Here is a 25,507-nt window from a genome sequence, read left to right as displayed (position 1 = left end):
GTGAAATACCACTTCAATATACGAGGAGTGATCAGAAAGTAAGGTTTCAAAGCCTGCAGGGAAACTTGTATATATTATTTCATACAACCAATACAGCTAACAGATAGTAAATACATTAGGTTATTATTCGACATAGCCTCCATATCAGTTGAGGCATTTATCGCATTGTGGGATGAGTTAGAATATTCCCTCCTGGTAAAAATCCTGTCCTTGCGTGTTCAGCCACGTTATCACGAACTCTTTTACCTCCTCGTCTGAAGCTAAGCGACGGCTTCCTATCTGATCCTCGAAGTTGCTTGGATCGAAAGCCGGGCTGTATAAGGGTGGTCGATGTTTCAGCAAAACTGCTTCAACAGCATAGTGGTCTTCTGGGCTGTATGCGAGCGTGCGTTGTTGTGAAGGACGATGACGCCCTCGATGAGAAGTCCTGGTCGTTTCCTCCTGATTGTTTTGCGCAATTGTGTCAAAGTCTCACAGTATTGGTCGGCGGTCTCTGTGTGCCCTCTTTCCAAGAATTCCACGAGTATTACACCAGCGCTGTCCCAAAATACTGTGGCCACCACCTTCCCGGCAGATGGCGTCACCTTCTTTGTCTTTGGAGAGAAGGGATGTTTCCACTCCTTTGATGACCGCTTACTGCTGGGGGTGTAATGGTGGATCCATGTTTCGTCATCCGTGACAATGCAATGAAGAAGACAGTTCCCTTCCGTTGTGAAGTGTTCCAAAAGTTGCAGACTTGTTCTCATGCGCTTCTCTTTGTGTTGGCTGGACAGGTGCGTGGAATCCATCGGGAACAAACTTTCCAGTACTCCAGAATATCGTGTGCAATGTGACGAAGGCTTCCGAACGTCATTCCCAATTCTGTCACCAGATGCCGTAACGTGATCCTCCTGTTATCTTGAATCAGCTCCTCTACGCGAACTGTGTTCAAATATATTGATGCCGTGCTGGGTTGGCCACTGCACTCCTCGTCGGTGACGTTTTCTCTACCAGCCGCAAACTTTCGACACCATTTTGCTACATGGTTGATGAGGCTTTATAGTCTCACCATAAACCTCTACCAGCTGCCGGTGAATTTCAGCACCGGTTACATGTTTCGCCCACAGAAATCGAATAACTGAGTGGACCTTCTTTTTGCAATACCAAGTTGCTGCTATTCGTGTTTACCTACAACTAGCTACATAGGTGGCAGGTGGCTGAAACTGCACAGTTGCCAACTCCATGTATTACGATTATCGCACACGCCTTACTCTATAACAGACGAAACTCGCCTTGTGATCCTCCCTAGTAAACAAAAATTTAAACAAAAACTAATGACCACTTTCTGCACTTAAGCCACTTTTATTCGAAAGATTTTTCTTCACTTGAACCCCAGGTGGTTAAGTAAAGAAAATGATCATTAGTTTTTCTGAAATGCTTGTGTATATTTGGTTCTGATGATTTATTTACCATTAACTCCTATAGGATAGTCCAACATATACAGGGTGTTTCAAAACAACACCGACAACGTTTGGGAGGTGATTCCTGACACCAAGATAAGACAAAAAGTATAGATCAACCTGGTTGCACATTTTTTTTTTTTTTTTCGGAGTTACAGGCTGCTAAAAACATGAAAAATGGTCCATAGCTCCAAAACTATGGGACCTACCGTAGTCGGGGCAAGACTTTTACTTAGGAACTAATATGTGTCCTATCCAAATATCCATGTTTCAGAATCCTGTGGTACTTCCGCAACAATTTTTATAAAGGTAGTTCGTGAGTACCTCAGGTTTCTGAACCGTGTATTTTTGGATAGTTCCTAAGTGAAGTCTTGACCCGACTACGGTAGGTCCCATAATTTTGGAGCTATGGACCTTTAAAGTTCATTTTTTCATGTCTCCGGCAGCCGTAACTCCGAAAGGAAGCATTTGTGCATCCAGATGGGTGTACACTTTTTGTCTTATCTTGGTGTCAGTAGTGATGGGTAAATTCCCGGGAAGATTCCCAAAATTGGAATTTTTCCAGGAATTTATGTACAATCACAAAGAAAATTGCATTCTATTACTATATTATGATTTCAAAGTTAAATCGTTTTTTATCACAGTATATTATACTGTCTCCAGAGGATTCTTTAAAATGTATATTCTGAACGGTACTATGTTACTTTATTAATATTTTATTGTATTTAGAGAGTACACATAAATGTATATTTACTTACAATATGTTCTATGAAAGTAAATATGTGGAAAAAAAATGGTATAGTAAGTCCACATATTTTTACACCGCTAAACAATTTAAATTTATATGTAAGTAGATTTTCTAAACTTCACTCTAATACTGATATTATGAACATATTCAATTTTTAAATGTTATAAACAAATTAGATTGGGTAACTGTCAGAAGATACATGTCTCACCAATTTATCAACATTTGCGCATACATATTTATGTTCACAAAATTTGCAAGATACTGACTTATTTTTATAATTTATGACGTAACATTGCCATACATGACCTTTCTTCCTACCTATTTCTCGAAATTTCATGCGTTAATTTACATGTAAGAGAAGTCCGAGTACCTCTTCAGAAATTCGAATCAGACAGGAGACAGACCGACGTCTATTACTAACGATGGTTCGGGGTGTATTAATTGTACATCATCTCTATTTCTACATAATTTCTACATTACTTTACAAACTGGTTCCGTTTCATCATTTGTAAAATAGTACTTTGCTACTTTTTACTGCAAATGGAAATGGAACTAATAAATCATATGATTAGTTATATAAAGTAGTCAACGAATTTTATTTTTTTATTCTCCAAAATATATAAAGCCGAGAAGTAAATAATAATAAATGAAAATAAAGTAATTAGTCATACGGTTCTTATAATTTGGAAGATAAAATAAAGAAATGGAAATAAATTCTTCCCGGGAATTTATATGCCATGGAAAAAACCCGGGAATATTCCCATTTTTTTATTTTCCTTCCCACCGGGAATATTCCCACTGCCCATCAGTAGGTGTCAGGAATCATCCCCCAAACGTTGTCGGTGTTGTTTTGAAACACCCTGTATATAATTCCTTTAATGAGTTTGGTGTAACTAGGCTATGGATTACTGAAAAAGACATCAGAGTATATGAAATGATTTAATAAAATGTACAAGATATTAAAGGTAAGAAACTCTTCATTTACTGTCTAGAACATTCTCAAAGAAATATAGATTTTGTTGAAGTTCGTCCCAAGAGATCGAAAGTGATGTTTAGGTGTTGAAAATTCGTAAAAAGCATAGAATTACTTTAATCGTGGTGTTCCTTCTTCCCTTCAAAAAGGACCTGAATCAAACTGGGTGTTTAAATTTTTAAAGCAGCTTTTTCTCCATACAAAAGTACGGTATAATATAAAATATTTTCCAATTGTTGAATTAAATATCTGACGTAACAATTATTCTGTCATTCGCCATTTGAATAGAAATAATGTTAAAATTACACACGATCTATATAATCTTCTACAATATTAGGGTAAATTTTAAAATTGTATGACATTTGGAAACATCAAAGATGATACTTTGCATACAAGTAACATCAAAATTAGACCTTCCACTATACTTCAAAGTTCGTTGTTGTTTGGTCGCTTAGAGATGATGACTTGTCATACAAGGAAATAGGGAGCGACAGATGACGTGAAGTTAATATTAATTACTACAACACAGAAAAGAATTATTGCAGAACTGGCAGACAATTTAATTTAAGATGCTTACAAGATTATTTTAAGTTCATACGAAATGTAATAATAAAATGTAGCTTTCGAATCACATATATCGTCTTCTAACTATAAATAGTGTATGCTCAGTTGTCGAAAGTTATAACGTATTGTTTTCTGTTTTTCAAACGTTATTTATTTATATAAAGAACAAAGATCAATCAAACATACATCACTAGTTTTATTCGATAACCTTTTACCATTAAAATAAGCACTAACGTTCCAGCCCGAAAGAATATTTCTTTATATATATATATATATATATATATAATTTCGGGTCCCTCTGAAGTCTTCCTACGTAGCTCCTCTCTTGATGCTATTTCTTGCAGATTCATTCACGTGGAGGACATTCTTGTGAAAGACCAAAATTAAGAACCTGACGAAGACAATCAATTTTTCGTGTAATTTTTAGAAAATCACTCACCTTTATTTTCGGTTTCTACTCCTTAAAAATGAATTATAAACATTTAAATGGGATAAATAATTATTTACAAAAGTGTATCACTAATAACAGTAAGAAACTACGTACAGATGGGACAGTGGCTCAGTGGTAGAGAGCTTACTTATGGTGCATGGGGTCCTTGGTTCGATCTCCGGCGAAGTGAGTTGCAGTGGACATCTTGTCCTGAGTTTTCTCATGTATTTTTGTTTCTTCCTACATTCTCATTTCACTAATTCTTCCACCATTATTCACTTGCCTTAATCATCCGTCTTCCCTAGCCTAAAGGGTATAATTGTGAGCTGTTAAACAGACTATGTACAAATGTTCGAATACAATATGTTCTTCTAACGCTACTTACCGTTATTAGTGGCACACTTTTATAAATAATTATTTATTTCATTCAAATGTTTATAATTCATTTTTCTAGAATAAAAGCCCAAGAGTGAAGATGTGTACAAACTATATATATATATATATGATTGGTGTTTCGTGAGATTCTTGATTTTGGTGTTTCAAGAATTTTTAAGAAATGAATAGCAGAGAGAGACGAGTTACTTACAAATACCCCAGAGAGGGTTCGAATCATATAAAAGGAAAGATACTCTTTCGGGATACAAGGTTAGAACTTATTTTAATTTATTAACATGTATCCCACAGCGTCCATTAGCAAATGTTTTGTCATCGTGTAGTGAGCTTCATATTTTCTCATTCATAAAACCTACCTTTTCAATGCCGAAAAACTGAACAAGGTGCAGTGTCATCTGAATTGAACTTTATACCATGCAAGGAGTTTAGAAGGAGCGCAACGTTAGGTGCGTATGATATTGTGCCGCAACAACCCCCCTCCCCCAAGCTCAATTGAGCGGTGATCAAATTTGGGTTGGTTCCGGTAAAGTTCTTTAGGATGCGCCGCCATGCTGTACGTGAAACTCCCGTCTGCTGCTACAGACACCTTCCTACGCGGGTATTCATGCTTACCAAACAGGGATTTTGTTTACTCAAAATTCTTTGAGTTTGTGGATATCATTGTTCAACTCAGCACGGATTTTTTCTTCCATTTCTTTCAGTGATCTGCCCTGTGAGTAATATTTTTACAATGAATATCTTAGCCTCCTTTGTCAGTGACATTTTCGTGTCTACACCAGTGGTTGATTGGCTTTATCTCGACTGTTTTTCCTTTACAGCTGCAGATCCTTTTGTGCCTTTCCTCCCTCTCCGTTGAAGGTCAATGCTTCGTTCACAGCTAGCTACACGAAATATTATTACATGTTGCTACATCGAATACACTAGCGCTTTTCGGTTTCTCATTTCCCATGTCCGGTTCGGTTTATCTTGGCTCCCTTATACATACAAATAAAAGACACAGAGAAATGTAGGTTGATTGATTGGGAGGAGGGATAATGAGGACGTCATTAGCGTAGCTATTTGTCCCTGTCACGATCAGCACGACTATTGAAATGGAGAAATGTGGCAACTACAAGAGGAGTAATCTTTCAGACTTTTCACTAGAAGGGAAACTGGCTCAAACGAAGGGAGAAGCTACTGATTTGTAAAACATACTCTCTTCAATGAAACAGTACTGTGTATTAAGAAAGTAAATGCATACCTGTTTGTGAGTCTGGCATTGCTGCACTGATTGGTGTGGAGTGTAAGAATTAAATTAGTCAAAGTTACGATTTTGCGGAGAGAGGCAATGAGTTTAGAATAACTGTCTCTATATGGCCTATGGAACCCGGAGGTTCAATGCCGCGTTCACAAAAGCTCTCCACTGACTTCTATCCTTAGCTAACTGCATCCAGTTTCTACTTTGTATTTCAATCTCTGCGAGATCCATCTTAATATTGTCCTCCCATCTGCGCCTAGGTCTTCCTAATGGTCGTTTTTCGATTGGTCTTCCAGTCAAGACTTTGAAAGCGTTTCTACTTTCTTCCATTCTAGCTACATGACCTGCCCACCTAAGTCTCCTAGACTTGACGACCTTAACAATGTTGGGTAGACCATATAAATTATGTAGTTCCTCGTTATGAAGTTTCCGCCATTCCCCATTCCCGTTCCTCTTGGGTCCGAATATTCGTCTCAGGATCTTGTTCTCAAATACTTTCAGTCTATGTTCTTCCCTCAGAGTAAGTGACCATGCTTCGCAGCCATACAGAACAGGCATAATTATTGTTTTGTATATTTTAAGCTTCAAATTCCTCGACAGAATTCGCGACGACAAGAGATTTTGAACCGAATAGTAACACGAATTCCCTGCTTTTAGTCGACATTTAATTTCTTCGTGAATATGATTTTCCTTTGTTAATATTGATCCTAGATATTTGAAACTATCCACTTCATCAAAAGTATTATTTAATATTTTAACGCATCCATAATTTGCTGTATTCCGATCCCGACGCACTTCCATGTATTTAGTTTTCTCTGCATTTACTTCTAAACCCATGTCCCTGCAAGCGTTTAATAAGATCTCTGCATTTCTTTCTATTGTTCTCCTATCATCCCCTATTAAATTTACATCATCAGCACAGACCATAACCTGGTGAATACCGTTCAACTGTAGGCCCTGGTTGCTATCTTTGATTTTCCTTATAGCGTATTCTAGAACGAAGTTAAATAATAATGGCGACAACGCATCTCCTTGTTTCAGGCCATTTTCGACGTGAAAGCTCGTGGACAAAAATTTTCCTACCCGGACTTTACTTTGGGATTCATTTAAACATATCTTAATTAATCTAATTAGCTTTCTCGGTATTCCAAGTTCTGTAAGAACGTTGTATAATGATTCTCTCCTAACCGAGTCGTACGCCTTTCTAAAATCAATAAATAGTTGATGTACCGGGGTATTGTATTCCCACTTTTTTCGAGTATTTGGCGAATGGTAAATATTTGGTCGATAGTTGATCGATTTCGTCTAAATCCGCACTGATAATCTCCAATAATTTCATCTGCGTATGGGGTCAGTCTTGCTAACAGAATATTTGAAAGGATTTTATAGGATGTTGACAGAAGAGAAACGCCTCGATAATTATTACAGTCAGTTTTGTCGCCTTTCTTGGGAATTGGAACAATGATTGATTCTTCTCACTCTTGTGGCAATTCTTCCTTGCTCCAGATAAGGAGAATGAGTTTGTATATCTTGTTCCACAATTTTTCGCCTCCAGCTAAAATTAACTCAGCCGGAATTTCATCTACACCCGGAGATTTGTGTTTCTTTAATTTCTTTATAGTGGTTTCTACTTCTATTCGGTTGGGTTCTGGAATATACGGTTCTGCGGTGTGTATCACATTTTCTCCACGCACACTAGTTTTTGGTTGCCGGTTAAGCAAATCGTCAAAGAAATCTTTCCATCTATTTAGGATGCTATCGATGTCAGTGAGAACTGTACCGTCAGATTTCTTTAATATATAAGCACGAGGTTGATAGCCTTTCTTAAATTCGTTGATTCCCTTATACATGTCCCGGATGTTTTTATTTTTACTATTATCTTCAAGTCCTTAATTTTAGCTTTCAAAAAATCGCGTTTCTTTGTTCTAAAAGTTTTGGAAGTTTCCCGCCTGATATCTGCGAAATTTTGTGTAGTTATTTCATTCGGATTTTGTAGCCAGCGTAATTTGCCTGTTTTCTCTTCTCTGCTAGATTAAGGCATTCCTGGTCGAACCATGGTTTGTTCCTACATATTTCCGCGTGTCCTTTTGCTGAAATTTTAATGCTATCTCTAATTTCAATCCAGGTATCCTCAACACTAGTGCACTCCGAATCTTCTAAAGCCGAGAATCTATTCGAAACTTGAATCTGGTATTTCTCTCTTACCTGGCTCTCTTCTAATTTCTTTAAATTGAATCTCTCCGTTTTCGGACAATGAATATTACCTTTATTCAACGATATCCTCTCTCGTATTATCGCTACTACCAGGTAGTGATCAGTGTCACAATCAGCCCCTCTAAACGACCGGGCATCAATTATGCTAGATTGCCTTCTTCTATCTACTAAAACGTGATCAATTTGATTGCGTGTTTTTCCGTCTGGTGATGTCCAAGTGTATTTATGAACGTCGCGATGTGGGAATTTTGTACTCTTCACGATTAGGTTTTTGGATGTTGCAAAGTTCACGAGTCTAACGCCGTTGTCATTACTTTCCTTATGCAGACTTTTGTTCCCTATAATCGGTTTGAAAATGTCCTCTCGTCCTACCTTCGCATTGAAATCCCCTAATAGAATTTTCATATGGTATTGCGGGAGTTGGTCAAATATCCGTTCCACTTCTTCGTAAAAACTGTCTTTTATATCGTCATCCTTATCTTCAGTTGGGGCATGTACATTTAAAACAATAATATCACACCACCGTCCTTTAAGAGTAATAAAAGAAAGTCTATCAGTAACAAATTCAACCCGTTTAATTGCTGGTAATATACGTTTATGAACGAAAAACCCTGTTCCTAACTGGTGATTTTTATTTCCTTCCCCGTAAAATTTCCGGAATTCTCAGATCCATTTCCTTTCCACCTAACTTCCAGAACTCCTACTACGTCCATCCTGTATTTCTCTCACTCACTCGTTACGGATTTTAACGCGCCTGCCCTATAAAGACTCCTAATATTTCATGTTGCAAATCTCATGTCAATTTTCTTTAGCTGAGGTCGTGCCAAGTTATCAGTCCTTGTCCGAGGCTTTTGTGAATATTTCTGAACCAGTGCTTTTTTTTACAGGATGAGGTTGTTAGCCCTACCCAAACTCCCAAGCTGGAGGACCACTCCTAGTCGGCTGTCCGCGACTGCTTATTCAGTATATTCGCAGCTAACCTCTATATCTAGAGGCCTTCTCCTCGATCCGCAACCTGAGGACGCGCCATGCCGTGGTGACAGAAACCCACGTTACACGGATGAGTTTAGAATACATTACGTAATAAGGTAGAAATTGTAACAGAAATAATGCATCATAAATCAATAAGTAGCAGGGTTGGCAAAAACCTTTTTTTTTTTTAAAAAAAAAAACTGTTTTTTAGTTCAAATGATTTGTTTTGAGTATTTATATTAGTATTTCTTCTGAGTATTTGAAAAAAAAAAATCTTTTTTTTGGTTTAAAGCCGTTTTTCTTTCTTTCAAACCAAGCTTTTTGATTTAAATAGTTTGTTCTGTGTATTTATATTACATATGGACAAAAATAAACTCGTTTCACCTTGGTGTTATTATGCAATAACGGTATTATGCTAGAAGGGGTCACATAAGCTTAAAACAGAATCCAAGCCGCTCCTCGGCATACATCCGAGAGATATTGTCCACCTTTCGGATTCGAAACCGGGACTAATTGGCCACAAATGCGATGAGTCTGCCGATTTACTCACGAAGGACTCCTGAGAAAAATACGTTGAACTGATCTTTACATACTTGTTAATATAATTGTCAAGAGTCAATTTCAGAAGGACAAAAAGATAAACAGTTACACAAAAAATTAGTCAGAATTATATACATTATTCAGAATTCAGAATTATATACATTATTAAAATAAGTATGAATAGTTTCAAAATACTGCAGACTGCAGAACTAATTTAGTCTTAGTTAGTTCACTACGACTTTAATTAGTCCAAACTAGTTTAAGAAATACGACTTAATTTGCATATCAGTAAGAAAAATGAATAAAGATACGAATTATTCGCGTCCACTTTGGCTCTGACCCACTTATACATAAAAATATATCAAAGATATTTCTGATTTCAATAAACGCCTCTCCTGGGGTTTATATGACAAAAAAAAGTTCGAAATTTCGATGATATCTTATCAATAGTAAACATTATTAAAACGAAACAATATTTAGAATTTTTACTTTGATTGCAATTGCATAACAATAATTATAAAAAGATCACAAAAGGAACATTCATAATCTTATAAAAAGTTGCTTTCGTAGTAGAATCTCTTTAAATAACGAATGGGAAATTTAGGTCTGAATATAATACGAATAGTATACGAGAGTAAAACGTCATAACCACAAAAGTATGTTCCAAGCTTTTACGAATTCTTATTGAAGACCTACAGTGACAATTTTAAGAGATTTGACTTACAAGGGAGTCCCTGTTTCTCTGACCATAAAAAGTTGTCACTGCATTTAACAAAAATAGTTTTCGCCATATTGTGAATTTTCATGTTTTACTTCCGAACTCCTCATATTCTATACTTTAAGGATTAAAGTCTAAAATTAAAAATTTTGATTCTGCTTTAGCTAATCACAAATCATCACTAGAGATTCGTAAGAAATATAAATACACGGTCCGATAATAGTACACATTATTCTTATAAACCACAAGGAGGAAAACACTTAGAACTCCTCTGAGTCTTCAACATCGATAGGCACTTCTTTGTTGAACACTTTAAAAAGAAACACAAGCTTGGACGCTTTTTGAATGCCCAATCTATTTCTAATTTTAGAATGTACTACGCCAAACGAAGAAAAAATTCCCTCCACACTTGCAGAAGAAGGTCGGGCTGTGAACAAGCTGTTCAATTATTGAAAACACTTTTAGATTAAATTTATCCAAGTCATTTCTCTGACTCTTCCACCAGTCATACGCTGTCACCTCGTCAGTCACTTGTGGTTGGAAAAGTGTTTTTTGGAACGGAGATGATTTTGCTTGAAACTTTATTATGAATGGTAGTACTTGTGAGTCGGGGTATCTTTCATTAGCGAAATTCAGAGCAGATTGCTTTTCTTCTGTGGTAAGGTCCAGGTCGGGAGTTTTTTCTCTGGGATCTAGCAGGTACGTCAGAAGATGAACTGGACTAATTGCCATGTCGTACCTCTCTTTCACTTTCTTCTTAGAAGCATCTTCCCTGATTAAGTTAAGTAGCTCCTTCCATGCTCTGACTGAGTTTGAGAGAGTGCAGTCATTTTTCTGCACCTTGTTTAATGCATCTGAAGTTGGCGTTAGAAGTTCCACAAGATCTTCAGCATTCCTTTTCAGAAAAAGATTCGAAACCTTCTGTTGAACATTTTTGTCGATAGCATCGCGATTTTCTTCACATATTTTTATTAGAGTCGGCCAAGCTTTGATGTAAGTCTGAAAGCAGTCTACTAGTGTGTTCCATCGAACTTCACTTGGTACGACAAATTTTGTATACCCAATTGACGGAAACAAGCATTGGCATAGTGGTTGTTTCTAAAATATTTGATAACACTAAGTACGTGTTTTTTAATGTCAGACACTTGGAGGTCATTACTTAGAAGGTTCAGGATAGGATAGAAGGGCAGAACATCCATATGTGATGACATCCTAACTTCCGTCGTTTTGTATAATTTTTCTCGGTTTTGTTACATTTGCAGCATTATCAGTAACAACTGATCTTACTTTGACTGAAAATTCCTTTTCACATTTTCGAATACTGTCCTTTGTAACATCGGCGAGATACTCCGTGGTGTGGAGGTTTACCAGAAGTATCAACCGTGTCTACCAGATAAACATCTCCATTTGCTGTAGTTATTGTTACGCAAATAATAGGTTCATTATGAACCTTTGACCAACCATCAAAACCGACGCATACTGTTTCACCTTCAAGAATGTGAGTAATTTTGTCCTTTTTCTCTTCACGAATGAAATCTAAGAGAGGTCCACCGATTTCTTTCCTGTTTGGCGGGTAGTACCCAGGACGCAGGAGTTTGATAAACTGAGGGTGTTCCACACTTCTCAAAGCAGAGTTTGTGGCAAATATGTAACGAGCAACTTGATGGTCCAGTTTCTGTTTTTGAATTGGAGTGGTCTTAGCAATGTAAGAATCCAACGAGCTGGGACGCTTTCTCTGAAGTTGTGAAGTTGTAGAAGTACGCACATCGCTAATGTATTTCGAAGTGGAAAGAATACTGAATTCTGCTTGAAAAGACGATTGCGCCGATGTTCCACTTAATGCTGAAGTAGATAAAAAGCTTCTTGTACTATCTGAAAAAAAAAAAAAAAAAATGCATAGTAATTCTGATGCAAAGAGAAAAGACGTTCAAGAATTTATTTAGTAGGAAAAGGTCTTTCAGAGTTGACTTTCGAATTGAACTGGAGCGAAAGCAGTACCACTTTATAATAAAGAAACTTGCTTTATTCGCTAGGGGTTCGCTCCAAGGCCTGGCGTTCTTGCGGTCTAGTGGAGACTTCGCCCACAGACTCCGTAACTTATTTCCTTCTCTAGAAACTGAGAACATTATTTCTTTTGCGTTATATTTTGAAATTTGTAAATTGATATTCTTGCTGAGCCTTATGAACATTTTTTTTTTAATTGTATGTTTGTAGCTATCAAACTTTTATTCTCATTCATTATCACAAGAGATACATATTTTCTCCAACTATCCATACCGCCTTAGGGGCACTTTTTCAACGGAATTAAATACCATACTTGAGACAATTCATCCATTTTTGCCTCGGATGCGTATTTCCCGTGCGAAGCCCCAACGTTATGCAAATCCTTTCGTGGTGTCTTTGAACCAGTGACACAATGTACTTTCCTAAAAATCTTTGTTTCTATTGAAGTGATAACGTCTTCGCGAAATCTGGTTAATAATTTCATCGAGAACGAAATATGCTTTACAAATCTTACATCAGCAATGTGTTCTGCCATTAATAGCAGGCCATTCTAGTGGGCTAAGAAGTTTTTAAATCTTACATTGGAGGGAAAAATTAAACCAAATTTGTAAGAAACAACTTCATGTCTTCTGCTTATACACAAAAAAAAGGAGGGGGGACAAGATATTTCCAGGCAAAACTGTGCGATTCAAAAGGATATTTAATTAAACGGTGAGAGAATCAACTAATTTGATTTTAGTGCTTTTTTTTTCACGAAGGAAGTAAGCCTGAAAAACTTTGCTGGCTCACAAACAATTGAGAAAGGATGCCGATTTTGTATCTCATATTAACAGGCCTATAGACTTAAATCACCACTTGTTTTTAATCTTTAAAAATTGTGGGGAAACAATAAAATATTAAAATTATTGGAAATCGGGCTGCATAGGGTCATGTAACTCTTTGGTATGAACTAAGGAATGTTTTAAATAACTTATTTCTAACTGAAATATTTGATAGCCCAGAAGACAAATGATGATTTCAGAGTATCCCCCCCCCCCCCCGGGGGAAGAAGTTTTTCAATGCACAGAAGTAGAAAAATGTGTGAAAAATAGGTATTGCAATGAAATTTCCGGCGAGATCTCAAGCACACGGAGAAAGAATTTCGTAGCTCCGGGAACGTGAATCTTCTCCGGACCACTCCCTGAAATCATCATTGGCCCAGACTATGACGCCATAATTTGTGGGTCATCAGATATCTCAGCTAGAAATAAGTTATTTAAAACATTTCTTAGCTCATACAGGGTGGCGAACGATATGCATTTCTGAAATTCTCTGACATTGTCAATATTGTCAATATTTCCCTGACCGACAGAACTATAACTAAACATTATTTTCGTAAAACTATTAGCAACTAAAATTAAAGAATATATGTAACTGAAATATCGAGCTAAATAAGTAAGGTTTACAAAGCTCATACCTACCTGTTCATAAATGACGGGAACTAAAATTCTTTAAATGGCAACTAGAAGTCCTTCAAAAAAACGAAGTTGTTCACATGTTCACAGAACGACACTATATATACATATATACACGCACCCACTATTTAGTACTTTCAAAGACACTATTTGTAATTTAAGTTTCTGCACATACGTAACAAGTACCTGTGTTTAGCATGGCATTAGCATGGACCTCGGTGGAATTCGAAATGACTTTTTAACAATCAGCTGATCTATGTTTGAATCTTCATGAAGTACAAACTTTTTTCGCAACACAGGTTCAGAAATATCTGAATGTTGAAGGCAGTTGCCAAGGATTTTAGAGTTCTTTCCAGGTATACTTCCTCTCTCCCTTCAGAGTTGAAACATCACCCTGCGCCGGAGCGAACAGTGTCCACCTTTGGCCCCCAACTCAGTGTGATTTCTCTCCGGGTAAACTTTTCTGTAGGAAAACGTGAGCGAGTGCTCGCTTGCGAGAACTTTATTTACTTTTTAAAGAAGATACAAGCAGGTTTTAGTAAAATTCGTAATTCAAGACATGACTTATATCCACCATTTTAAACCTGGCACAAAACAAGTTTCAAAGCAGTAGAAAACACGCGTCTTCACTCCAAAATACTCATGTGAGAATGTTCGGGGTAAGGTGATGGTCGGTGTTCTATGGAACTCTGAGAGTATTCTTATGACTGACTCTAACTGTGACACGTGACTGAAAATATTAAATGAAGTATTTCAGTTTAACGTCCCACGGTTATGCCGTTTAGGCTAAGGGGGACTATGATTACGGCAACTGAAATATAATACTGAGAATTATTAAGGCGTTTAAGTGAATGAAGTAAAATAAAATAAAAAGATCGCCGTGGAAAGCTGTCTAAAATTTTTCTGATGCACCAAGAAAACAAAGTTCAGAAATGTAACAACAAACCAGAAAGAAATAAAATGTTGTCTCACCAAATTCTGTACCCTTAAACCTTTTTTCTGTTCCTTAGTTGAAGAATAATAATACTAAATAAGTACCCCGGTCAAATATTACGAAGTGTGGGCATTCTAGGGGTCTTGTGGAAAGTGGCTTGGTATAAAAATATGCTCGTAGATACTGCAAATGTGAGTATTGTATGTTATTTGTGACAGTTTGCGGCTGATAAGACGTGCATGCTGATGCCGTATCATTTCATTAAAGGTTAAACCATCGACTGTAAACATGATGTAACTAAGTGGCAAAAGCCATAGTCTTGGCCGTGAATATGGCCATACCCTGCGGAAGATTGCGCAGTTCGTTGGCGTGTCGGAATCCACAGTCAGTACCATTCGAGTAGAGTGGAGGAGACGTCTGACAGAAACCAATCCTCTCAGAACAGCAGTGGCAGGAAACCTACCATGTGAAAATGGATCGTTGACATCTGAGGAGATTAGTAACCTCTAAACGGTTCTAGACCCGGCAGGAACTGCTGCAGGAGTATGATGCAAGACCTGGTCATCAAGTCTCTTAGTGAGCCCTGCGAACAGAACTGAATGGTATAGGCATATTCAGTCGCGTTCCCAGGGTACACCCCAGTCTGATTGTCATACAAAAGAAAAATCGACTGTTGTGGACGAGGGAGTAATGCCACTGGACTAGAGACCAGTAGCGACGCATTCTCTGGTCAGACGAATCCTGGTTCTGCCTCTATTCCGATCACGGTCGTTGCAGGGTAATGCGGTGGGTCCAAGAAGCTTACAAAGTTAAGTATGTGCAAAAGGGCTGTACAGACGGAGACGGTATCGTCATGTTGTGAGGGTGTATTTCGAGTGTTTGTGCGGGTCCCTTGATAGAGGTGCCCAACCGCATGAAGGCTGTGAATTAAGTGTCCATTCTCGATAATGTGGTGTTGACATTTGTGCCGTTTTTGAGAGATGCTCACATTTCAGAGTTCCACTATCACCGAGCCAGGACTGTACGGGAATGGTTTGCTGAACCTGAAATGGACATCCTATATCCTACCCGGCCCGCGAATTCGCTTGATCTCAAGCTTATCGAGAAAATTTGGAACGAGCCGTGAAGAGGAGACATCACATCTCCCCATTCTGAAAGCTTTACGGGACCAGTTGTTCCAGGAATGGGCAAAACTGCACTTGATTGTCATCCTCTTCCACATTGACCGCATGACACAGAAAATCAAAGCTGTAATCCACACCCGTGGTCATGTAACGCTTATTGACTAATAAAGTAAACACTTCGGTTTTTTTTTTTTTTTTTTTTTTTTTTTTGCGTGTATGTGTGTGTGTGTCCAGGGTGCTTATGAACTAATAGTAATGAAGGAATTATTAGGGCTGATAGTGATTTCCTGAACACTATTTATTTATTTTCAGGTTAACGAAAATCTTATGGATCGACGTAACAAGTGATTTGCACTAAGAAGAAATCACACACTGGAATATACACAAATGGTATTACTTCTGTGCGACTTATTATTTTTGGATAGGTTAGAAAGTTATTAATCACCCTGTGTAATATACAGGATGCTTCAAAACACCGACAACGTTTGGGAGGTGATTCCTGACACAAAGGTAAAAAGACAAAAAGTATAGACCAACATGGGTGCGTAAATGCTTTCTTTCGGAGTTACAGGCTGCTTAAAACATGAAAAAATGAACTTTAAAGGTACATAGCTCCAAAACTATGGGACCTACCGTAGTCGGGTCAAGACTTCGCATAGGAACTAATATGTGTGCTATCCAAATATCCAAGTTTCAGAATCCTCCGGTACTTCCACAACTATTTTTATAGAAGTAGCTGGTAAGTGCTTCAAATTATATACATGTAGCCAAACTTCCTCTATAAAAATTGTTTCGTGAATAGCTTAGGATTCTGAAACATAGATCTTTGGATAGGGCACATACTAGTTCCTAAGTGAAGTCTTGACCCGACTACGGTAAGTCCCATAGTATTGGAGCTATGGACCTTTCAAGTTCATTTTTTCGGCAGGCTATAACTCCGAAAGGAAGCATTTGTGCACCCAGATTGATCTATACTTTTTGTCTTATCTTGGTGTCAGAAATCACCTCCCAAACCAGGGTTGGCAAAAACAATGTTTTTATTGAAAAAACAAACAAAACCAGTTTTTTTGGTTTAAACTTTTTTTTTTTTTGGGTTTAAGCCAGGTTTTTTTGGTTTAAATAATTTGCTCTATGTATTTATATCGGAAGGGGTTGGAAGGGGTCACATAACACTTAAAGCGGAATCCAACCGCTTCTCAGCTTACATTTGAAGGAAACTGTCCTTCATTTTGACTCGAAACCGGGACTAATTGACCACAACTGCGATACGTCTGCCGACTCACTCACGAAGGACTCCTGATAAAAATACGTTGTACTGATCTTTACATACAGATGGTGATCAGAAAAATGGAAACACCTGAACGAAATTGCAACTTATCAGATTAACATGGTGTCGGGCCACCTTTCGCCTTCAGAACAGCCTTGATGCGACGTGGGATGGAGGCGTAGAGGTCGTGAATGGTAGCAAGTGGAATTTTACACCATTTCTCGTGCAGGGCATCGGTCAGTTCTGTGAGAGAGGATGGAGGTGGAAATCGTCGCCGGAGTCATGTTTCCAAGACGGACCACAGATGTTCAATTATGTTGAGATCTGGGGATTGGGCGGGCCAGGGGAGGTGTTGAACTTCATCCCGATGTTCTTCAAACCACGCTGCAACAACGCCAGCTGTGTGAATGGGTGCATTATCATCCTGGAAGATGGTGTCATTGTCCGGGAACAACATCCGGACCATAGGATGCAAGTGGTCTCCTAAAATTGCGACATAATCGTTGGCAGTGATTCGTCCGCTAAGTGTGACCACAGGACCCAATGAAAACCATGATATGGCGGCCCACAACATCACCGAGCCGCCGCCATGTTTCACAGTTGGGCGGAGACACTGCAGATCATAAGATCATAAGATTCTTTGGGCGTTCTCTACACATAAACACGGCCCGTGGTTGGGAATAGGGCGAAGGATGACTCATCCGACCATATCACACGTTTCCAGTCCTCAATGGTCCAAGTTGCATGGTTGCGGCACCATTTGCGGCGTGCGATGGTCCCTGATGAGCGATTTGGCCCGTGCAACACGACCCCGTGTTCATGTCATGTAATTCGCGGCGGACTGTGATTGTCGAAACAGGGTGGGGGAGGTGCTGATTGAGTTCCTCCGTCACTTGCTCCGCAGTGGCACGACGGTTCAGCGTGACAATGCGCTTTAATAGCCGGCGTGACCTGTCACTCATAATTTTCTTCCGCCCACTGTTCCGCTTCCCCGATCTGGTTCTCCCGTGTGTTGTGTAGGCCGTCATCACCTTCGACACTGTCCCACGCGACACACCTAACACAGTAGCCACTGCCGTCACACTCACTCCACATAACCGCGCACCAACAATTTGCCCTCTTTGAAAATCTGAGGTGTCTCCCATTTTACACTACCTCCGTACGCTGCAGCCACTGGACACTGCTGTTCCACTGCGCCTGACGTAGTATGGAGACCGACCTAACACACCACCACCAGCGGTCCGGCGCTGCGGGCGCCACGACACCACTGCCAACCCATACATCTGACGTGTTGCCAACTACAGGTGTTTCCATTTTTCTGATCACCATCTGTACTTGTTAATATAATTCAGAAGGACAAAAAGATAAATAGTTGAACAAGTGAAACTATTATACAGATTTACATATGGACAATTTCAAAATACTGCAGAGTACAGAAGAACTAATTTAGTCCAAGTTAGTTCACTACGACTTTTATTAGTCCAAGTTAAAGAAATACAACGACTTAATTGGCGTATCAGTATGAAAAGGGAATAAAGATACGAATTATTTAAGTCCACTTTGACCTATACATAAATAGATATCAAAGATACGTGTGATTTCAATAAATGCCTCTCCTGCGGTTTGTATGACCCCCCCCCCTTCCACCAATTACGGCATTTCGATGTATTTTATCAATAGTAAACATTATTAGAACGAAACAATATTTAGAATTTTTCTTTGATTGCAACTGCATAATAATAATAATAAACTATAAAAAAATCACATAAGAAACATTCATAAACTTATACAAAAAAACAAAAGTTGCTTTTGTAGTATAATCCCTTTGAGTAATGAATGGGGAATTTAGGTTTGAATATAATACGAATAATATACGGGAGTGAAACGTGATAACCCACAAAGTGTGTCCATCAAGATTTGACGTACACACACTTTCACGAACATTTTTCGCCTTTTGATTTAAACCAGCCAACCCTGTCCCAAACGTTTCGGAGTTGTTTTGAAACACCCTGTAAATACTATAACACTGTACGCCAAGAATAACCGAAACGTTACAGAATATAAATAAATAAATAAAATTACCCAGTAAGATTCGAACCTGGTTCAAAAGTATTGAACCCCCACACAAAAAACACGGCCATCGAAACAACTATAGCTTTTCTTCAGTTGTATGAATAAGGAACATCTTAACAACTCCTTTTTTCCAAAACTACTTTTGTCGCCGAAACCCGTATGTGTTTTAAGTACAACTACGTTTACTCCATTTGTCAAGGTACTATTTTGTACTAAAAGTATCATTAAAAGGTACTATTTTGCACTAAAAGAGAAGCTGAGCATTTCAAAGAGCAAACTGTAAAGTGTCTTTGGAAGTCTCCCGTTAATTTTTCTTGTAACTTCCTCTCCTATTACCTCGAATGCGTTGTTCTCAAACAGACAATTTTAAGGGACTTAGAAAAATTAAGGCGTGCAATTATATTTTGGAGAAATGTTCATCATACCAGAGGTGTCTCCGAAATCACAAAGTTTTAAGAACCGCTGATTCACAATATCAGATTCAAACCATTTGTGCTGGTTTTGAAAATATTCGCTCAGATTACATGGTTTACCAATTCCCTTCGCTTGGCTTGGATTTATAATTGTTTCTCACACAAATATTCCTTAAATTAAAAACTTCATTCAAGAGTTACCGTGTAGAGTAACGGACGGCATCACCCGTTAAGATGCCAACGTATTGACACCATTACCCTGTCGTTGGTCGGGGAGTGAGCGCGTTGCTCACCCTGATTTTTAAAAGTACATGGAATAAATACAAAACACATTTCCAAGTTGGTACCATTGCTAGCTTTCTGTCTCTCTATTAGGACTACGCGAGATTAAATTTGAAGATAAAATTCATTATCAGTTAGTTCTCCGCAGCTGTATCCTTTCACTGAGTGCTGCGCTTACCTGCGACCAACCTTGTATAGACATTTTGAAGTCTATACATATTGTTTTGAAGTTCTAATAAATAACGTGCATAAATAATAATAAAGTATAATAAGGAAAACAAACAATAAGCACGAGGGTATGTAAAAAAATATAAAATAGCATTTGTAATAATTCAAAACAAAAAATAGGGTGAGCGCTGACCTCACTCGCAACCAATCATGTTGCAGCTGTTCCATCATTCTGTATAGATATTTCGTGAAATTGTTTCGAAATTAGAATAAATGGCATATATGTATAAATAATAAAAAATAAAGTATTAAAAAAGTGTAAACAAACAATAAGAAAGCGGCAGCGTACAAAATGAAAACAGACTAACAACAAAACAAACATGCTCATTATTTACAAGAAAATATAGTGTGAGCGCTTGGCTCATCCGCGACCAACCGTGTGACAAAATGAACCGCGACCAACGGCGCGTTAATGAACTCGACCGAGATAATCGCTCTAGCTGTTACAAAAAAAAAAAAAATCGTTTCCGTTAAGTTATCGTGAGCAGTAACGGATGACGTCATGAGTTAAGATGTTAACGGAATGATTCCACCAACGGTTAAAGGAAACAACTCTGCCGAGATAATCGCGCGAAAAAAAAAAAAACTACCATTTTGTTCAACAGTTATTGTGCGGACTTACATGAATGTAACGGGTACACGCCGTTAACGAGTCCAGCCGAGATAATTGCTCCACATATTTATTGAAAAAAAAATCCAAAAATTCGCTTTCGTTCAAGAGTTACCATGTGGATTAAAGTACGTACTAACATTGCAATCTTACGTATAAGGCCCGCTAGAATAAGCCTAATAAATTATCAGTGAATTCTAGCTTAATATTTTGCCTTGAAGCATACGAATCACAACAGATGGAACTTACATCTCTTTCTATAGGGTTATTTTTTAGGTAATCAAGTAACGGAAATTCCGGCTTCTTGCTGTTAGGATTGGAGACCACACACCCAAGTACTTTAAGTGTGCTTTCATGACTTGCACCTCCTCTGCTCATAGTGTCAATCTGAAATGAGGTAAAAAAAAATATTAATACTGCCAGCTGGGCACACAAGTGACAGATTATGACTATATTAATGTTAGAATTAAAATTAAATATCCTTTGAAAATTTCTAACTCACAATCAGTCGAAGTCGGAAACTAGATTCAATAATACAGAATCTTAGATTACCTACCTCACATGAAAATGGAGGCGTCTTAAAGTGTGAATCTCATCCTTTCTAACAGTAAGTTTAAATTTTCACGGTACAAGTACGAGACACACTAAATTTCCTGCATATATTTTGGCGGCAATACAACGTAAAATTTGAAAATGACGGCAATTTTTCAAAATAGCGCGTATCCACACTATAGGGTGCAATTTTCGAACTTTTAAGTTGAAAATTTAAGGGTAGACGCAAAAGATATTCTAAATTTGCTGTGTAAATTTTTGGGGGGATCCAATGTAAAATTTTAAATATAAATCAATGTTTAACATTCTTACCCCAAAGACACAAACATTTCGAAAAAAAAAAAAAATAAACCCAAAAATAACCGCAAAAACCCATATGGGCCCAGGTGGGTTGGTTTTTTTCAAAACCTGGTAAGATTGTGCTTCTGAAGCCGTGGATCGAGTATGTAAACCAAAAAATGGGCTGCAGTTAAAGCTTATGTTCGTATCTCCTCTCATACTTCTTCTTTCTTCTTCCTATTTTGAAACATATCATGCAAGTCTTCTTTAATATTTTTTCATATATGCACTGCATCTGCAACCGTTGCGTCGTTCTTCTGTATTTGGTCTAAAGAAAAGGTTAAGTATATCCTCTGCCTGTCTTTTTCTATTTAAATTGCTTACTTTCTGTTGTTAAAAAAAAAAATACAATGTTGATCAACGTTACTGTACTTTTTCCTTAATGTCTGAAACTTCGTTTGGGATTGAAAGTTTGGCGATTAATTCAATTCAAAATTCTACCCCATACTTTTACTTAAATGGCATAATTAACATTTATTACTAATTCCTAGTTTTTTTTCTTAAGTACGCCAAGTGAAGATGTGATTCAAATGCAAGAAAGATGTAATTTAAACCAAAAAAGTAGATTTAATTATTCTTTTTTTAAGCGGCTGATATTTAGTATCTCCTCCAATCTTCCACATACAAGATCTCCTGTGTAAGTTCACAAAATATAGCTGAGCGAGCGACAGCGTGAGAAGAGAGTCAGAAGACCAGCACGGCCTCTGTTTTTTCCTACCTTTATCATAATTTAGACGAATACAAGATACTCGCTCCTGGAGCCACAAAAAGAGTTGGGGAAGATAATTAGCAAATGCCATGCAAAAAATCAACAATTACTTTTTCGGAAATAGTATGCGAGACAAAACGATAATTAAGCCTGTTGTTCTGTATGGCTGCGAAACATGGTCACTTACTCTGAAGGAAGAACATAGACTGAAAGTATTTGAGAACAAGATCCTGAGACGAATATTCGGACCCAAGAGGAACGGGAATGGGGAATGGCGGAAACTTCATAATTTATATGGTTTACCCAACATTGTTAGGGTCGTCAAGTCTAGGAGGCTTAGGTGGGCGGGTCATGTAGCTAGAATGGAAGAAAGTAGAAACGCTTTCAGTCTTGACTGGAAGACCAACCGGAAAACGACCATTAGGAAGACCTAGCCGAAGATGGGAGGACAATGTTAAGATGGATCTCGCAGAGATGGGAATACAAAGTAGGAACTGGATCCAATTAGCTAAGGATAGAAGTCAGTGGAGAGCTTTTGTGACCGCGGCATTGAACCTCCGGGTTCCATAGGCCATAGAGTGAGTGAGTTAGTTTAGTTAGTATGCGAGACAAACTTTCCGTTTTGCGAAGGAGTAGAAACGCAGTACTTTTAGGAATTATTGACTATCTAGGATATTAAAAAGTAGGTAGCAAAGCGACTTTGAATCAGTTAATGAGTGATTCGAGAATAAAACAAAGCGTACCTGTATTCCTCTCTCCTGTTTACAGCGGTTTGTTTGTTTTGAAGACTAGCGCGTTTCAAATGTTTGATGCGACGCGAGTAGAACCAGGTCAAGCGTCATTGCATAGCGGATTTTGTGGACAGAAAGCAAAGTTAAGTTTGAGTTTGCGGTAATTTGCATGCGAATTGTAATGTTTAGAATTAGTTAAGAACATAAGAAGAAGAGAAAGAATATTGCTTTGCACTTACTTGTCAAATTAGTTGTTTTGTGGTCGTCATTTGGGTAGTCCGTTTAGATCTCGGATAGCTGCCATTGCTACTGAATGGTGTCGGCGAATGAAACTTGTAGATGGATCTGCGCACATTGATGTAGGTGGCGACACCAGTTAATCAGGAGGAACACAATGACCGGTTCGCTCGGGGAAGGTTCTAGAACACAGGTCCCCCCCATATAGGTTAGTAGCTAGGTTGGTTCCTTTCTACACCAAAGTTTAACATTTAATTCACATAATATTGCCGAGCGAGTGTAGGCGGGTTAGAGCCCCGTAGGGCACGTTGTTTTCTGCCTTTATTCCAGTTAACTTGAAAGGGGACCTGTGTTCTAGAAACTTGCCGTTAGCTCGTCATTGAACAGGCACGTGTAACTGAAGTTGTAAAAAGTTCGATATTTACCTGTGTGTGTATAGTGGTGCTTTGAGTCTTGTATGGTAGTTAGTGATAATTTTGTGTGCATAGTGTTCAATATTATATTAGAAATCATCACTTGCTTTATGTGCCGATGGCCGTCACTGTAGAGTTGGAAGGTGGAATTCTCAAATTGGTTTCTTAGTGATATTTTTTATAAAGGAAAAAGTACATTATTCTTCACATGTTACAATTATTTTAGGTGAATAAAATGCAAACAGCATATCACATTTTGAATTTTAGAAGCTCATAACGCTAAGCACTTGTATGCTCCTGGGTAGGTCATTCTAGGCATTAACTTTCAGAGTGGTTTAAATTTCTTCTTGGTTAAAATTGCCGATCAATACTTCCCGTATGAGATGAATTACCGGGAACAAAAGACACCGTTTCATTGGACCTCTGGCCTCCTTTCTTTATATATATAAAAAATATTCCCTCGGAACACGATTTCAGAACTTTCTGTTGGGAATATCTGTTTTTATATCGTATGGGAAGAATAATAATGTGCCCTTATACTTAATGACTATGTGTGGGAGGATTTGAAAACACATATCGCATGTCCCGTGCACGTGGATACTTCTTACTGTTGTACTACCTACAAAAATGATTCTATTTGATGTACAAGTGGTAACACAATACATAACAAACGCAGATCAGGCTGTATCCACACTCCATGTTGGAGTGTGAACACAACATGATCTGGATTAGTTGTGTGTTCTGTCACCACTTGTACATGATATATAATCTATTACCATTCGTACATGATATAGAAGTATCCACGTGCACGGGAGATGAGAAGTTGCTGTTGTAGCTATTATTCCCTTTACTCGTATTATTTCATTATTACTCATAATTTACGTTATTTCATTGCCATTGGGTTTAGTAATAAAGAAACAGGACTTACAACAATCTATCAACATTACTGAACGGCAAGTAGTGTAAGCATTTGTTGTAAAGCTGCTTCAGATCTTTAAAACATAAACATTCAATTGATGCCAAACCACTTTAAACAGAAAAATGTAATTCAAATGCATATTCAAGTAGAATTCCTGTACTACACTAAAACTACGGTAGACGAATTTATCCTCATGCATTTAATACGTATTTCTTTCTATTAATACAGAAACTATGCAGAAATACTACCCTGCTTCAAAAACATATTGTACATATGTATGTTCTTATTTGCAGATTAAGTAGTACAATTTGCAGATTGAAGTTAATGTGACATTTCTGAAACTTCCAATTGATTACTTTATATCAAATCTTTACGCGTAAAATATGAACTGAACTAATAGTATCCTTTACTTGACACAACTTCCAGCATTAATTATGTTGTGTCAAGTGATCATATATTTACCTTACTTGCGAAAATAATATTACACGTTCTTTGATTCGAACTCCATTCAGTTAAGTTCAGCGCACACCACCATACCAAAACAAGCCGATGGCCGCGCACTTCATTAATTTAACCAACTTACTCAACGTACTCTACTTCAGCGTTGCCAGACACAAAACGCGAAAACCGTGCGCAACATAAAAATCTATGGGCTTATGTAGAGTCGTTTTGAAGTATAATTAGCATCATACTAAAGGTCTGACTACTGCAAGAAACCTGTTAGTCGCACTCTTTAGTATAGCACTAATAACGCGTCAGAACGACTCTGCATCAAGCCTCTAAAGTTTTGTACCACGGAAGACCGTACACTAAAATATCTTATGGGATTGCTTTACTTTTTAATAACAACGTTGTTGTTGTATCCTGATATATGGTAATTGTATTACTTTCAAATTATGCAAGATAAAGTAGGAAAAATAATAGAGCACTATGATGATCACTTTAAAATGTTGTATTATCAATAATAAAAATTGAAGTTCTTTATACTCC

At 37.8% G+C, this 25,507-nt stretch overlaps 1 protein-coding gene across 4 annotated transcripts in view; it reads right to left on the bottom strand.

Annotated features, from left to right (window-relative positions):
• Positions 1–25,115, bottom strand: part of LOC145694978 (uncharacterized) — a 100,892-nt gene extending 75,777 nt beyond the window's left edge. For 2 of the 4 annotated variants that reach the window (XM_081771799.1, XM_081771802.1), the window contains exons 1-2: positions 24,980–25,115; positions 20,867–21,004 (exon numbers count right to left, since the gene is read on the bottom strand). In XM_081771799.1, the coding sequence (XP_081627925.1) occupies positions 20,867–20,995 (129 nt within the window). In that variant the 5' untranslated portion in view covers positions 20,996–21,004; positions 24,980–25,115. Of the gene's footprint in view, positions 1–20,866; positions 21,005–23,187; positions 23,314–24,979 lie in introns of those variants that run through there. The other 2 variants (XM_081771800.1, XM_081771801.1) reach the window with 2 other exon arrangements.
• Positions 25,116–25,507: the final 392 nt, after the last annotated feature.

This window comes from Thermobia domestica, chromosome 9 (genome assembly GCF_964235325.1).
Source record: "Thermobia domestica chromosome 9, izTheDome1.hap1.1, whole genome shotgun sequence".
Taxonomy (NCBI): domain Eukaryota; kingdom Metazoa; phylum Arthropoda; class Insecta; order Zygentoma; family Lepismatidae; genus Thermobia; species Thermobia domestica.
The sequence above is the reverse complement of the archived record's forward strand: the minus strand, read 5'-3'. Positions and strand labels throughout refer to the sequence as shown.